Source organism: Sabethes cyaneus, chromosome 3 (genome assembly GCF_943734655.1).
Source record: "Sabethes cyaneus chromosome 3, idSabCyanKW18_F2, whole genome shotgun sequence".
NCBI classification, from domain to species: domain Eukaryota; kingdom Metazoa; phylum Arthropoda; class Insecta; order Diptera; family Culicidae; genus Sabethes; species Sabethes cyaneus.
The window spans coordinates 75,442,826-75,458,505 of record NC_071355.1 but is presented as its reverse complement, the minus strand read 5'-3'; the positions used below and the strand labels follow the sequence as shown (position 1 = coordinate 75,458,505).

At 39.6% G+C, this 15,680-nt stretch overlaps 1 protein-coding gene across 2 annotated transcripts; it reads right to left on the bottom strand.

The window, feature by feature from the left end:
• Positions 1–938: 938 nt before the first annotated feature.
• LOC128744047 (tropomyosin-1) lies at positions 939–12,945 on the bottom strand. 2 transcript variants are annotated; one of them, XM_053840794.1, is made up of 5 exons: positions 12,898–12,945; positions 4,525–4,957; positions 4,236–4,455; positions 3,996–4,173; positions 939–1,860 (listed from the first exon to the last, which is right to left on the bottom strand). In XM_053840794.1, exons 2-5 carry the CDS (start codon positions 4,896–4,898, stop codon positions 1,778–1,780), a joined length of 855 nt encoding a protein of 284 aa, XP_053696769.1. In that variant the 5' UTR covers positions 4,899–4,957; positions 12,898–12,945; the 3' UTR covers positions 939–1,777. The 2 variants fall into 2 exon arrangements, with proteins under 2 accessions (XP_053696769.1, XP_053696768.1); XM_053840793.1 differs by lacking the exon at positions 939–1,860 and adding an exon at positions 3,200–3,391.
• Positions 12,946–15,680: the final 2,735 nt, after the last annotated feature.

Below are 15,680 nucleotides of genomic sequence, written 5' to 3'. Positions count from 1 at the left end.
TATCTAACACAAATTATTAAAAGTATCAGCATTTTTATGACACACAATGCAAAACTAGTTATTCCCTAATATTTTAGTTTGTTGTCTATCATACGCGATCAATCAAAGTGAGCTGAGATCTATTTAAATGCTTTTTATCATTAAAGAAGTCCTACCAGCTAAATTTCCTACGTTTTTTCGTGCGACGAAGAAGAAAATGTCAACTAATCGTTTTAATTTCCGTCATTCATAAATGAAAATAACTCACGCAAGGCATTGTCGTTATTCTACAGCCAGGAAAACTTGCCTGACCTGCAGAAATTTTGCAGAATAACATTTGCTATGCCGTCCTACACAAAGACATGCGCGTTAGCTTCGTAAACATGGTTGTGATTTTTAGTTCGGACGATGAAACATTTTGATGGACGGATTTTAAAACGAAACGACGAATTTAAGAAATAAAGTCAGTTGCGTAATTTCAATCAAATGCTTTAATAATCGCTTTTCAGTGATTTCAAAGTTAACGGATCGGAAGGTAAGTGTGTTTTAGTCAAATCAGCACAAGAATTTTTTAAGTATTCATTAAACACATCCAACAAATGATGAAAATTAGAATGGCTTTACTTACTACGACGGGAATTAGAAATAAACCCTATTTTTATTCAGCCAATGGCACGAGCCACCACGAAATGAATTTCCAGGAGAATTATGTGTGACCGGATTCGTGTACGCAAAGAGGCGGCAATACGCAATCTAAAGACGTTGAATCCCTATAAAAACCTGCAGTTGACTCAAACACTGAATAATAACAAACGCAGCACGAAGTGTATGTAGTGCAAAGAAAACTTTTTGCTTCATCGCAGAAAAATTTTCCCTTAGAGAAACAAAGAAAAACTCTACAGCAGCAGTATAACAACCCTAAAAGGACGAAGTGTACCTTAGCAATAGTTAAACTTTTATTGTACAAAATAAATCAAAACTTAGCATTACAATAAATAAGATTTTGATACGATTTCTGCTAAATAAAATAGAGAAATAGAGATTCCTAAGTTTCTAACTCGAGTATCGCATGCAATGGATGCACATGCGAATCGAATTAAAGCAGACACCTTGTTCCATTGAGCTTAGAATTGTGCTGTTATTTTTTTTTCTTTTAGTTAGCATTACCATTGTTTCTTTTTATTAACTGATAAAAGTAATACATTATTTTGATTATTTTTTCGAGTGCTACGACAAGTGCTTTTAGATCTGGTTTGATTGCAACACCAACTTCTTTGTCCCTTTCTCGACTTGACTGCGTCAGATGTTTTGTTAGAAAAAAAATCCTCCAATAAAATAAGGTTCTTCGCTTATTTTTGTTATAATATAACCTATATATTTAATAGTATCGAATAAAAAATCTTTTGATCATGAACATGATCTTGTTTGATGACTGAAACAACAACAACAATACGGCTTTTCATCTTCTTTTCGCGTTTTCTTTTTCTTTAAAAAAGCGATCTCTTACTTTTTACTTACACAAATGATTCTGATAATTAGACACTAATATTTTCCTATGATAAAACATGAATTTTTCTAATCGGTTCTTCAAGCTTGTCGGTGTTCGGGGCGTCGAATTCTTTTCTCTTCTCTTGTGATTGCGTACGGTACTTGATGGTGGTGCAATCGAGTGCGGAAAACTGCTGCACGAATTCCAGGTAGGACTGGGAAAACTTATCAATCAAAAGGCGCGAGTGCACCGGCTGTGGCAAAGGTGATCGGAGTATTTTACAAACAAGACAAGTACAAGACAGCTCTTTCAGTAACCAGCCAGCTCGGCGAAAGTGGAATCCATCTCGTCGGCCAGGGACTTGTACCGGTCCTTGTTGGTGCCCAATTCGTCTACAGGTGGGAGATAGGAAGAAAAAAGTGACAAAGAATGATGTTAGGATAGGAATTTGCACAAAACATCCTCCGAACAATATACAAAATGAAGATGGTACTGCGAAGAAGTTCGGTTTTTTGGAACCCTTCGGAAAATCGTCCAAAATGCAATAGGAAAATAGAACAGCATCCGATCACTTGTCTTTCGAGCGTCCTGCGGGAAAATGTTAGCACTTTTTGAGTGAAAAAGCAAAAAACAGCAAGTTAATTTAAAAGCACAGCAAAGCAAAAATGGCACATTTTTCGTAGAATATTTTGTAAACAAAAAAAAATCAAGTATCCCAAACCGGTGTCTGTTCGGATTTTTAACCGCTTTCAATATTCGACCAGTGCACTGCACTGGATAAAACATATAAACGAAGAAATGTATGGTTTTCGATTTGAATGGCGCGCTTGTGATGATTTTGAAAAAAACTAAATTGTTATTTAAGTCGGCGTTGTGTAAAACTCAAGTACTTTCACTAAGGCACTCACAGAAATCTTGCAGGAATTTTGAGTATTTGAAAATTAATCTAGATTCATCTGGTTAATCTGGGATATTCGATAATACAATTTGAAATTTCTATCTGTTCATCCAAAATCGTATTTTCAAAAAAATTAAATTCTTATGACAATTTTGCTTAATGTTGAATGGTGCATACTTAAATAACAATTTTGTTGACCAGTGACACTAGCACCGAATTCGTTTATTGAACCTCGTTTAAAACTAAAGTAACCAGTTTAACAGTACTTTATGCCAAACTGGATGAACCAAGTTAATAAACGAATTCGCTATTATATTTACAATGGGTGAACTCCAAAATCCAATCGCAAGTATGCCTGACGATTCAATTTGGAACCAATGGAACAAGAGGAAAACATTCTGGATGGTTCGCGGTATGAGAGAGAAGAACAAATTTTTCTGCACCAATGGAAAACTATTACAATCGTCGTAATGAAAACATGTACACATGAAGTATAGAAATTGTTCAGCAAACAACAAAACAGTTGAACAGTTCGTACGAAACAAAAACAGGAACAAACTTAAAGAAAAAATAAAAATACTCGAACAAACCTAAGCCGGATAACCATCTTTTCTCCAACAAAAAGTATTACGCCAGGACTGATTCTCAATAGCGATCGATTGCTTTACATGTGAAAATCAAAACAATGGAACTGATACAGGGTGTTTTGCATCGATTCCACATGGTGTCCTTGCCCACCAAAGCGATATGGACAGAAGCGAAGAGAAGGAATAAAAACGAACCGAATCTTCTGGATTTGAGCTGTTGACATTCTTGGCTGGCGGAGGGTTTCGAAATAGGCAAGCTGGTATTGGTAACAGTGCTATTGATAGTAGTAATAGTAGTAGAAGTAGTAGTAATAGCAGTAATAGTATTGGTAGTAGCTGGCTATCGTTTGAAAGATTAGTATCCAGTAAGTTCGGCGAAGGTGGAATCCAAGTCGTCGCAGATCGCTTTGTACTTCTCCTTCTCGTGCATGAGTTTGTCTGGAAAGAAGCGGTAGAGAAAGGAGTTGCGGTTTTATAACAAATCCTGTCAAATTATTGGTGATGGTTTGTACTGCTGTCTGCTCTCTGATCGTAGCGTGCGGAGACTGTGTGTTGATCGGTGTGTGAAGAGTACAGCTTGCTTCGTTTGGATATCGTTGACATTTTCAATTAGAATATTTACAAAGGATCGAACACGGCAATCCGTAGAAGTTGACATTTACGAGGAAATATTTACATTTGGAACTTTTTGAAATTTTAACCAACCCGATAGCAATTAAAGTGCTGGAATCAGTTAGCTGATGGTAGTTGCGCAAAGCCTACTTAGACAAACGGTTCATTAAATCCATCGAGTGCAAAATAGATTTGTTACACCAACGCACAACATCAGTTAAACTATCTACCGAGCGTCGGTAGTTGTATTATTTTTGTTTGGTAGTGTGGATAAGTGAGCGCTACATCAATCTATATTATGTCATCATTATCAATAGTGTACTGGTTATTGTTGGTGCTTTAGCAATTGAGAACTGTCCATGGAACGTAGACCCTCGCAGAATCCATCGTACCCAGGACACGATCCCACATCCCCATTCCCTCAACCTACCTTCTAGTCTGTCGACTTCCTTCTGGAGTTTCTTGACGTTCTTCTCGGCATTCTCAGCACGAGTCTCAGCCTCCTTCAGCTTGATGGTGAGGGTCTTCAGCTGGCGCTTGAATTCCTCGACTCTCTGGTTGGCCTTGTCTTCCGATACTTCCAGAGATTTGAGCGAGTTACCGACAACCTAGTCAATAATGTCAAATTCGTTAGCAAATCCTTCCCATCAAAGAAGTCCAGAAGACAAACCTTCAACTCTTCCTCAAGCTCCATGATCTTGGCCTCTCCGGACTTTACACGGTCTTCAGCGACTTCCAGCTCATCTTCAACGAAGGCCAGCTTGCGGGACACTTCATCAGACTTGCCGTCAGCATCTTCAGCGAGCAGACGGGCTTCCTTCAACTGGTTGGACAGCTGATCCATACGCTCCTCATCTTGCTGGGAACGGTTCTCCAATACTTTGCACATACTATGAAACAAAATGGGAACCACATGAATGCAAATTTTCCACCCAAACTAACTCTACGGCTTCACGTACCGGTTGTTCTCATCAGCCGACTGGGTGGCCTCCAGCAGCTTGGACAGTGCAGCACCGGAACGTTCCTCGGACTTTTCCAGATCCTCCTCAACCTGTTGGACCTTGCGGGTAAGAGCGGCTACGTTGGCCTCGGTGGCGGTGAGGTTCTTCTCCTTCTCCTCCAGGTCCTTGTTGGCCTGCTCTAGCGAGGCCTTGAACTGTTCGTGATCGCTGGTGACCTGGGCCAAACGTTTGGTCAGTTCAGCGACCTCCTCCATGATCTTGTCAGCACGGAGATTGGCCTCCTTGGCCTGGTTCTCGCAGGTATCGGCTTTGTCTTGAGCATTGTCCTTCTCAAGCTTCATCGCCTGCATCTTCTTCTTAATCGCGTCCATGGTGGATGGATTTTCTGCTTACTCCGGCCTCCAAACGAAAGATTGACCAACCGCTGTTACTACAAAGTGTAGAAAGAAGAATAGTTTTAATTGATTGAACTATAGAAAAATTTAGGTCGTAAAGAGATTTCTGCTGATTATTTTGGAAGAACCAATTACTTGTATGATACTAAAATCTTGCCCTGTTAGTCATCTACACCCCAACTAACAAACAAACATTTATAAAGCAAATATGTTGCGGCTTCGACTGTTTACCATATCCTAAGATGTCCAACAACAATTCGCAAGCCAGGTAGTGGAAGACCAGCCAAAATTATAGGCGCAGAAAGACATCGTTCTCTTTCTCGTTTCTTCAACAACAAGCCCTCTGGTATGACTATCAATTAAGATGCACCAGACGAATGTTTCAAGAAAATTTTGATCCCGTTTCTACAAAAACATCATGCAGATGGACAATACGTGTTTTAGCCGGATAGAGCATCATCGCATTACGCCAAAAACACACAATCATTCCTGAATACCCGTTCGATCCCATTTTTACCCAAAAACTACGAACCGAAAAATCTGTCTCAGTGCGCCCAGTCGAAGATTTCTTCGCATTTTTGAGTTCCTTGGTGTACAAAAATAACTGGAGAGCCACGAATTGCAAAGAATTGATTAGTAGAATCAAGAGATGCACTCGCAAAGTTGACATGACAGCCGTACAACGCTCCTGTTTCAACGTCTAACGAAAGCTTCGCCGAACAGCCGATTACCGACCGTTTTCAAATGTACACTAATTTTTTCTCAACAATGGATAATGTATCTTTAATTTCGGTAAATCAGATCTTCTTCATGTACCTTTGTCTTTTTTTGAAAGCTTGAGAAAAAAATTCCAAAATTTTAGTAACTACCCATTATTTTAACAGACGACCGTGGAAGCCACCCCATCGACATCTCTATATCGAGCTTCAGTGAACGTCAGCGACAGTATGTCCTGGGCTCAAAATTTGACAGCGGGCCCAAATCAGACTGCTGGCAGTTGAGTGAAACGCATTGCTGACATGCTTTCTTATTTTCGCACCCACGAGATGTTGGCAGCGAAAGCATGGTTGCCTGCCGATGGGGTGGTGGAAGCAGTAGTTTGATGGATTCCTGAACGGCGTGCATGTTGAGGCTAGTCTAGCGAATGGCCACCCCCAACGATAGCTGAAGCTAAAGAAGCCTTTTATAATGGGAGTCTTTCCAACAGACGGAGGGAACGGTAGTAGAAAGTAATAAAAACCAAGGTATTTATAATAGTTAAGTCGAGTTAACGGCGTGTGCCAAATAAATCAAAATAAATAAACCACCTTGTTTTGTTTCGAAAGGAACGTTGCCGCTCACGGTTTTCATAGATCTAAGGGAGTTATTATCAAAATTTAGTCGACTCAATTAGTATCCTTTAAACCGTGGATTAGAAAGACCTGAACACCCTTGACGTTGTAAATGTGTGCACGATCATAAAATAAATAGTTTTAAGACCCGAAAACCAGTATGATTCTCGATCAGCGTAAGACCCGAAATATTCGGGATGAGTCTTGCAGCTACATATTGCTTTGAGATCCGGAAAACGGGATGATTCTCGACCCATGCAAGACCCGAAATATTCGGGATGAGTCTTGCAAAATTATGTAATGAGCCCCGACGAAGATTTGGAATGATCCTCAGAGTGTCAGTGAGACACGGATTACTTGGGATATCACAAATGTATGAGTTGTAGGACGAAGTACGCGAAGGAAAATGAGGCCCGTAATGTCTGGGATGGCCTTCAAATAATCAAATGATTTCACATTTGAAATTTTTATAATAAAATTGCTTCCGTAAAATGTGATATCTGCTGTCTGCTATGATTTGCAGGTAAATCAAATCGTTCCACCGTTCATTGAAACTGATGAAGGCCCCCCAAGTAACAATACTGGTTTCACTACACACTTATGACGGTTCTGGTGACCAAAACTGGTCATAAAAACCACAATAAGAGTGCAATAAAACTCAAATTGTTATTTGGGCCTATAGCTGTTCAACCAGAAAAATGACGAGAACACTTCGTTGCCTTTCTTAAGTGGACAAATACGATCACGAAGAACAGCTTCCATCTATCGAGCGTCTTGCGCTAGTTTGAGATCAGGTGTTCTGCCTCGTCTCTACACATGGCAGGTATATTATGCAGAGCTTGCAGGATTGGTTTGCCTTCTGGCAACCGAGAAGTATTTTTTTTTTTTTTTTTTTTTTTTTTTTTTTCTGATAGGATTTGCGCTTGCTATTAACCGGGAATGTTGTTTTGAGTAGTTTTAATTCTTTACAATTTCAGTTCATCTCCTGGCACTGTATTCGGGATCTCTGATACCGCCAACAGCCAAGTTCACCAGAATACGGAGGAAATGCTCCAGTGAATATCTCAAACCGGTCCGTCGGTCGTTCTTTTCTAAAAAAATAAGCAACGGCCTTTCTTTCCTGTTTGGAAGTGCCACTATGCAGAAAAAATTTGCGGTCACCACTCCAAACCTTTCAGTGGCCAGCAACTTCTTGATGAAGGAAACGTTGTTGAATACTCGTGGTTGCGGCGCACAGTAGGACGGCTTCAAAAATAGGCGGACATCAGTTTTTACGTAGAAACTACTAAGTTTCCTGCATTTGTGTGTTCACAAAAGTTTCTTGATTTTCGAAGTACTTTTCTTTTATGCCAAAACAATTTGCATTAAGGGGGTGGGTCAATAAATAATCAATTTAACTTTTTTATTTAAAGCTAAAAATAAACAAAGCCTGAAAAAAGTTATACAAAATGTTATTTAAGGAGTTTTTACTGAAGAAAGAAAACTTCTGTCCCTTAAGGGAAAGAAGTTTTAGTGCTACAAACTAATGTATCCCCTTAATACCAGTTTTTCTAATTTTGTTTTGGTTATTTTCATTTCTACGCAGTTTTGATGTTCCACGAAGTTTAACATGCTATGAAAATATACCTTTTTGCGGATAGAAGTGTAGCTCTACTCTTCTTGGTTTTCGAGCTATTTCAGCTTTTGTCTAATTTTGAATCAATTTTTAAGGGGCTTTATTAGAAAAGGGCGCAGGTATGCGCAGCCAATCTCCGCCACTTTACATACTGCAATGTAGTGTGTTTCCTTTCATATGTGTGTTACGGTGGATCACGGTGGAACATTTGAGAGCCGTCCCACTGTGCGACGTCGAGAAAGCGGCTTTCCGGCACGCTTCGGAGACGGTGACTCGGTGCGCCTTGCGATCTATTACTCGCTGGAACCGAACAAAAATTGGAACGATCAGCAGAATGCTAGCAATACGTGCGAGTCCGGCAGAGCCTACTATCTGGAGTTCTTGCCCGATAAGTGTTGTTTGTCCCATGTACAAAAAGGGCGATCGGCTAGATTATTGCAACTACCGCGGTATTACCCTGGTCAACGTCGCCTACAAAGTTCGAGAAAGATTATCACCGGAAGAGGTCTTAGAAATCAGTTCTTTTGCAATTGAGTGCCTAGGAAAGCGGATCTAAGCAAAACAACATTTTCAACGAAATACATCTACCTATACGTTAATAAAAGAAAAGAAAGATATAGATAAAAAGAAGAGAAAGATGTAGGATCGAGTTACCATTGAAACTAATAAACATTCATTCTGTTTCCAACGGTTGTCTTAGTCACAACAAACATTCAGTAAAAATACCAGTAATGCTAATAAACGGTTGATTTACTACTTATTTTTATGGTCATTGATTACCCGGATACACGCACTTGGAGTTAGTGAAAGCATTAAAAGTGGTTAAATCAATTAGAATCAACGTAATAAAAGTATTTGGGGAACGTTTGTCGACAGTCCGAAAGCGTGGATCGCTAGGAAATCGAAAGCCGGAATCCATTGGGATGACAAACAGAGTAGCCAGTGATTTCAAGCGGAACTCCAACCTCTCCGTTTGAAATGTCGGTTACAAGCTAAAAATGTCGTCTACAAACGCGCATAGACCTAAAAACAGGGACCGGACCGTTTTTAAGGCAGAAGTTTGGTACGGCTGCCGGAAGCAGGAGAGTGGCAGACATTTTTAAGCATATGAAACTGTCGAAGTTCGCTAAGAGATATCTGGTTTGGCAAACTATCTGTAGCTGTGGCTTGAACAGCAACATTTTTGTTGCAAGCGAAACCATCAATCAGAAAATTCTCCGGACCGATTGGCAAGAAAAACGGTTTCTGCCTTTTTTGAAGCATCACTATTGTTCCGTGCTGCTTTGGACGGATTTGGCATTTTACTATTTCGAAACATTGGCCATGTAGTAGTCAGTCACCAACAACCTGCAGGTAGTCCCCAAACACAATACGACAGATAACTATTGAAAGCAAAACGCCAGTTTTAAAGAACCAGGCGTCCTGCAGTGAACAAAGTGGACGAAGTGGCCTTATAGAATGGCAGGAATTAAAGCCTTATGATGGCAGGAATTAAAGCCTTATGATGCAGGAATTAAACGAAATGTCCGGCAATTCCGATTCGGTCTACCGGAAGCTTAGTTGAATACATTTTCTGTATTTTATAGAGTAAGGAGGGGTAAAAGTGCGATGGGGATAAAAGTGCGATTCAATGATTTATTAGTACAGATTCCGAGAAAATAACTACATTGGCATGTATGGGCAGCTACTTTGACAGCTTGTATGTATCGTAAACATTTGTTGTTTTCGAAACATGGTTGCTGAGTTATGTGCAAATGTTATTTTAGGGCGGTTTTGATGTAATATTTCGTATTGGTTATACGGAAAAACGATATCGGCAGGAAGATATTACTTGTTGAAAATTTGTAGCAGTGTTTTACATCACTCACATATCTTTTTTGAAAATGCGATGAGACAAAAATATACTTCGCTTTACATTAATTTGATCAAACCCTGTCAGGCGCCTAGTGGGGCAAAAGTGCAATTCACGAACGGGGCAAAAATGCGATTCATGGACGAGGCAGAAATGCATAGGTGATTATATACAGTTTTAGGCACTATATTACAGATGCTAAAATGGAAAATCAGCCGAAAATTGTATTTTCCACAGATGCTGGCCGAAGTAAAACAGTGTCTATCCGCTGGTGAAACAAATAAAAACCTTTGTTAAAGTTTCGATCTGACGGAGGCTGCAGCACACCAGCGGAAAACAGAAAAAATGCAAATTGAGAATATTCCTTTCCGAAACAGATTGAAGATATTATGGTTTTGTTAGCTACTGCTCTGCCAATTTCATGGATTCGAGCACCCCACTAGCGGGGCAAAAGTGCGATTCAGTACTTGATCAGAAAATGAAGAATTTATTTTGCATAACACTTTTACTCCAGATGATTTATAGTTGAATGTGAAGATATTGCGTTATTGCATCAATATAAAATATATTTTATTGTTGTGCTTCTTCATATCTCATGAAAATTGATGACAACTACAAACGTCGCACTTATGCCCCGCCCTACTCTATTAATTAATCTTCGAATTAAAAGAATAATTTGAGTCTTTTACTAGAAATTCAGTCAACTTGCAGGCAGTTTTGTTCGACCAAATTTTAATAGTAACACTCCTGCTTCAAAAATTGTAAAATCTTCGTTGAGGACTCGTAAGAATCATAAGAAACTCTTATCGTTATCTTTATTTTAATTGAAGTCGCAAAGAAGTTGTTGTCAAAAACTCCAATTCCGAGAAAAGGCAAGACTACAAAATACAATTCTCTCATCGACTGCAACTTGAGCAGTAGTGGATCTTTGATAATTGTATTGTTTCTCATAGGAAATTTGAGCTGATTTCAAAGAAAGTTTTAAGTTGCCCAAAATTAAACTATCAAAAAAACTATCTTATTGTGCACCATTTGTTCTAAAGCATAGCACAAACATAAAGACGCGCCAGGGCACTTTCAATGGTTAAATTATTTTATTATTGGATATAGTGTATTGAGTTTTTTAGCTATAGTTATTAACCGATTATGAGCAATAAAATGGAACAGCCCTTGATCCGAAATCAAGTGAAATCAAAGTAATAACACAGTAACATGCTTCTCTTTCATCATCTTATCCATCTTTAGTCACGTCGTGCTCAGATCGTATCGCTAAAATAATAACACTAAACGGACTAAAATAACATTTCAAATCAGCTATAAACTGCTTCTGGTTAGCATTTCAACCCAGTTTTGCTATTATTTGAACTTTGAATATTTGAACCATTGATTCGCTCTTGCTTTGAATATAAAAATAGAAACAAAATATATGAATTACACATATATTTTGCTTCCGAAATCGCGTGTTGATTCTGTAGTGTACATGACTCTTGTGTTCGAAATCTACTAATACTAACAGCGAGTAACAGTACTAAATTATAATACAGCTCGTATAAAATTGGAACGAATTTTAGAATAAACAACTTTGCTATAAAAATGTTTCTAGCTTGGCTCAATGTGCGGATATTTTTGAACGAATCAAAATTACTGAAAATTGAAAATTCCAAAGAAAATGGCTTTATTTTACAAAAATTTCATACTTAGATCTCGAAAGATTTTAGAATGGTGCACCAGCATCTATTAATGTAGTAATTTACTTTTATATCATCAATAAAGATAATTAAAAAATCAATTACTGGCACGTTAGTTTTTTCGGTTTGAAATCCTTTTCAACATTTTTTTCAGTCTGATTCAGAGAGATAACTTTTTATAGCATTTAAAATAACATAGCCAATCTTGGCTAAACACCCCCATTATTAATCCATTATTAATCTAAGTCGGGCTACAGTTTCAGAGCAATTAGTCAATGACGGCACACACTAGAAGTCGCACGACCTCTAGTCTATCGCAGCTATGCTGTCCATCCCAGTCGACAGGCGGGAAAGTGTCAGCAGGTGTCATCCGTGTTGTTCGTGTCGTTAGACGAAATTTTCCAGCTACAATTTCTATTTATAATCACCCATGACTGTTTATTGAAGCACACCCTACATTCACTGTATAGGCGAAGTTCGGGACAATCTGTTTCGACGTTTGGCAGGCCCGAAAACGCCCGATAGGACAAATATGCAGGATCGTTTGGCAACCTACACACTACCTCAATGACTAATTGAATTGAATGCGTGTGTCTACATGTATGTGTATATGTGCGTGTCTGTGTGCAAGTGTATGTATACGGGTTTTGATTTTTTGAAACAATTTTCCGACTTCTTTTAATGGCCTCGATCAGTGCGCATTCGTCGCCGTTTGTTTTGCGCACACAGTGCGTTACTATTATTAGAACACGAGCTTAGCCTGTTCGGTGAAATGTTGAGGTTTTTTCTAAAATCCGTACTGCAGGTCCATAAGTAGGCAATGATCTTCTGCTTTTCCGATAGGTATGCGCGAGACTCCTCGGATCGGCTGTGCGCAGAATTCTGCGCACATTATTTATATTAATTACACACGCACACTCACTTGCACACGGACGCACACGATGGATTTTCCCGACGCCTGCCACCCAAATACTTTGTGCTACCCTCCGTGTCCGTTGCTTAACTTCTGTCTGGTATATTTAACCATTTTATAATTGTGTTTCTTCGCGGTACTATTTTTGAAAAATTTCACGCCGCAGCAATTACAACACCTTCATTATCTAACAGCAACCCGTCGATGTCCATCCAATTTAAAATATCTGTTCAGATCGTTGGCAATTATCCGCATAGTTGAAAAATTACTCAACACCAGTCATTAGCGCTCGCCAAACACCGTAATTCTTACGATATTGGCCAATCAAAGTCGAGATCAACGACCATAAATACGCTCACAGATTTCTTAAAACATAAGCCACTAAAATTGCACTTTACTGACCAACACCCTACAGGATAAACTGGAAATTTAAGCCTAGTGCACAGTTTTAACCAAATTAGACCTTAAATTATCAGTGGTAACCTACTGTACTCGAAACCTAAAATTCGAAGAAAAAATCAGCAGAAATTTCCCTTTGACGATTTTAAATCTGGGATTGAACGTAAAAAAACACACCTAACCTGAGCGCTCTCACTCAAATCCTCGCTAGACTAAAAACACGATAGCACTGAGTAGCGCAATACGTTAAAACGCCCGTTGGACCCTGGCGCTGTTTGGACACTGCACCACTACAGTGCCACCGCGGCACGGGACGGGAGCTGCAGGCCACCGAAGGACTAGCAACTTTTCGCACTGACGTCATCGATCCGATCAAGCCGATCGTTCTATTCTTAGCACCGCGTTCGGCTTAGCACACGAGTTTCCCCTGAATTTCTCCGAGGTGAAAATGCGTCCGTATGCGTTGACTACGGTTTTCCCCTTAAACCGGAGCGGAGGTCGAACGCACACAGCAGTACGGGCCTACGTAGAAAATTTTCCGAGCAATCCGAATCGCGCACGAAGAAAAGGCAAAATTTTTGCGCTATTTTAAAGCCGGTCGGTGGCAGCCAAAAGGAAACATCATTTCGGGTTTTCTCCACGCAGTCGACCCACATGAGGTGAAGGAAAAATTTTTATTGAACGTTTTTTTTCGTTACCAGCAGAAACTGCGAACGGATCGCGCCTACACAATGTGTTCTAATTTTGAAACTGCTCCTTCGGCCAGAAAATGGACCGAATCCGATCCACCAAGGTGTGTGATCATCGTTTCGAATTATGAAATGGTTGCACACGTGAATTCTGCTGGTGATTTTTCACCCGTACACGTATACATACTGGTGTTGCTTATTAATATAAATTATAATAACGATTTTTGTTCGTTTCGAAAAAAATTTAATTTCGCATCACTATTATTATCAATCAAGGCATAGACCTACAGTTTACATTGTAATATTATGTTTTGTTCAATTCCAAGAAATGGTACTTTGTTCACGGACACTCGGAGGCTTGTGTTTATTAGATGAAAGAATTAGATTCTATTTTTGGAACGTCTATATTTCGTGCAACTTTTGGTTTGGTCGAATATGGAATGCAGCTGAGCTGTGCTCTAGTGAATTGTACAATGAATTGAAAAACTTATACTTGCCTGGCACATCGCGCTGCAATGAAAAATTTTTGACCAGAAAGTTGCTTGAAATCGATTTTCACGTGAGTTTCATCGTCCTTCAAAATACATCCGTTGAATTTCGCCAAAACTTCCTCGTTCAAACACCTAGCACGCTTCTTCTGCTTCAAAATCTGCTTCAAGTGCCGATTAAAATGTTTAACCCTTAAATGCGCACGCTGAAAAAATTCATGTAAAAAGAAAACTTAGGGTATTGCATTGTCGTTATCGTCGGGCCACTGTTATGGTTGGGCCACCATGATTTTACAGTTTTAGTAACTCATGATATCTATGATACAACCATTGTAAAACTTCTTACTATGATAGCTAACTTTTCACAATATTGTGAGTTCCAATCGTGTATTCAAAACACCCGTACTGAATTCAGTGACTAAATCTTACAAAAATAGTTTTCCAGGCGCAATGAACTTTTCTTTAAGAAATGATTCATGAAATGCAATTATCGAGATAAATTTTGAAAATGTATTAAGTGTGTTGTGCCGCACACGAAGACTATAGAAAAATCGCCTTACTGAAATGTTTGGGAAGGCAAAGGTGAAAAGCGCTATTTGTAAAGGTCGGGCCACTTCAGTAGTCATGGCTGGGCCACCATAATTTTAAGCGCAGAAGCCCAATGCTTACTATGGGCTCCACAAGCAATTGCGGTCGAGCACTAAAAGCAGACTAAGTCCCCGTACAAAGTGCACCCTGTACAAGACGCTTATTAGACCGGTTGTTCTCTACGGGCATGTAACATGGACAATGCTCGAGGAGGACCTGCGAGTGCTCGGAGTCTTCGAACGACGAGTGCTAAGAACGATCTTCGGCGGCGTACAGGAGAACGGAGTATGGAGGCGGAGGATGAACCATGAACTCGCACAGCTCTATGGCGAACCCAGTATCCAGAAGGTAGCTAAAGCTGGACGGATGCGATGGGCAGGGCATGTTGCAAGAATGCCGGACAACTACCCTGCAAAGATGGTGTTCGCCTAAAATCTGGTAGGAACAAGACGACCAGGAGCGCAGCGAGCAAGATGGTTAGACCAGGTGGAGCGAGATCTGGCGGAGAGTACTCGGTGTCCGAGGAATTGGAGAGCGGTAGCCCTCAACCGAGTTACATGGAGAAATTTTGTTCAACAGGCTTTGTCTTCGGACGGGAAGCCACCTAAGTAAGTAAGTAAGCAGAAGCCCAATAATCGCTAGAGAATGTCAGTCACGTAAAATGTGATAAAATAAAGCAAAATTAATACGATAAAAACCTAGATTTTTGTTGTTTTTTTATTGCAGTTGTACACTTCGGTAAAGGCGATTGTAGCAATATTGATTTTACAAGATCGCCAAAATTTCGCACAAATGCAATTAAAAATCGGGTATTTTGAGTATAATATTAGTACACACTGCAGCGCTTTTTGTCACTTTCTCTGGCCCTAACACCGATCATGATCAAATTGGTCTAGGTTTATCGCGGTCCTAGTGACGTTGAAATTTAGAAAAGCATCGTTTCTCGATTCGCTAGTATCACAGAAAAAGATCATTGACATTTTGTGCCTTAGACAAGCCAATGACGACGATGGTTGGCTGTCAATCTGAATAGGCATTTATTCAGACCGCTCAATCCTCACTAACTAAAAATCTGAGCTCCTGTAAACAATTCACCGAAATGCCGATTTTTTCTGTTATTAAAGCTTCAGAACCACTAAAACTGGAGCCCTGATCGAACTAATAAGAATGCCGTTTATGCATAAGGATCTAAGGA

What these genes read in the sequence shown, in the direction of transcription:
- LOC128744047 (XM_053840794.1), bottom strand. Translation starts at nt 4,898, where the DNA reads ATGGACGCGATTAAGAAGAAGATGCAGGCGATGAAGCTTGAGAAGGAC. An exon ending in TCGGCTGATGAGAACAACCG is followed by an intron (nt 4,456 to 4,524) that starts GTACGTGAAGCC and finishes TTTGTTTCATAG; the next exon opens with TATGTGCAAAGTATTGGAGA. An exon ending in GGAAGTCGACAGACTAGAAG is followed by an intron (nt 1,861 to 3,995) that starts GTAGGTTGAGGG and finishes TCCCACCTGTAG; the next exon opens with ACGAATTGGGCACCAACAAG.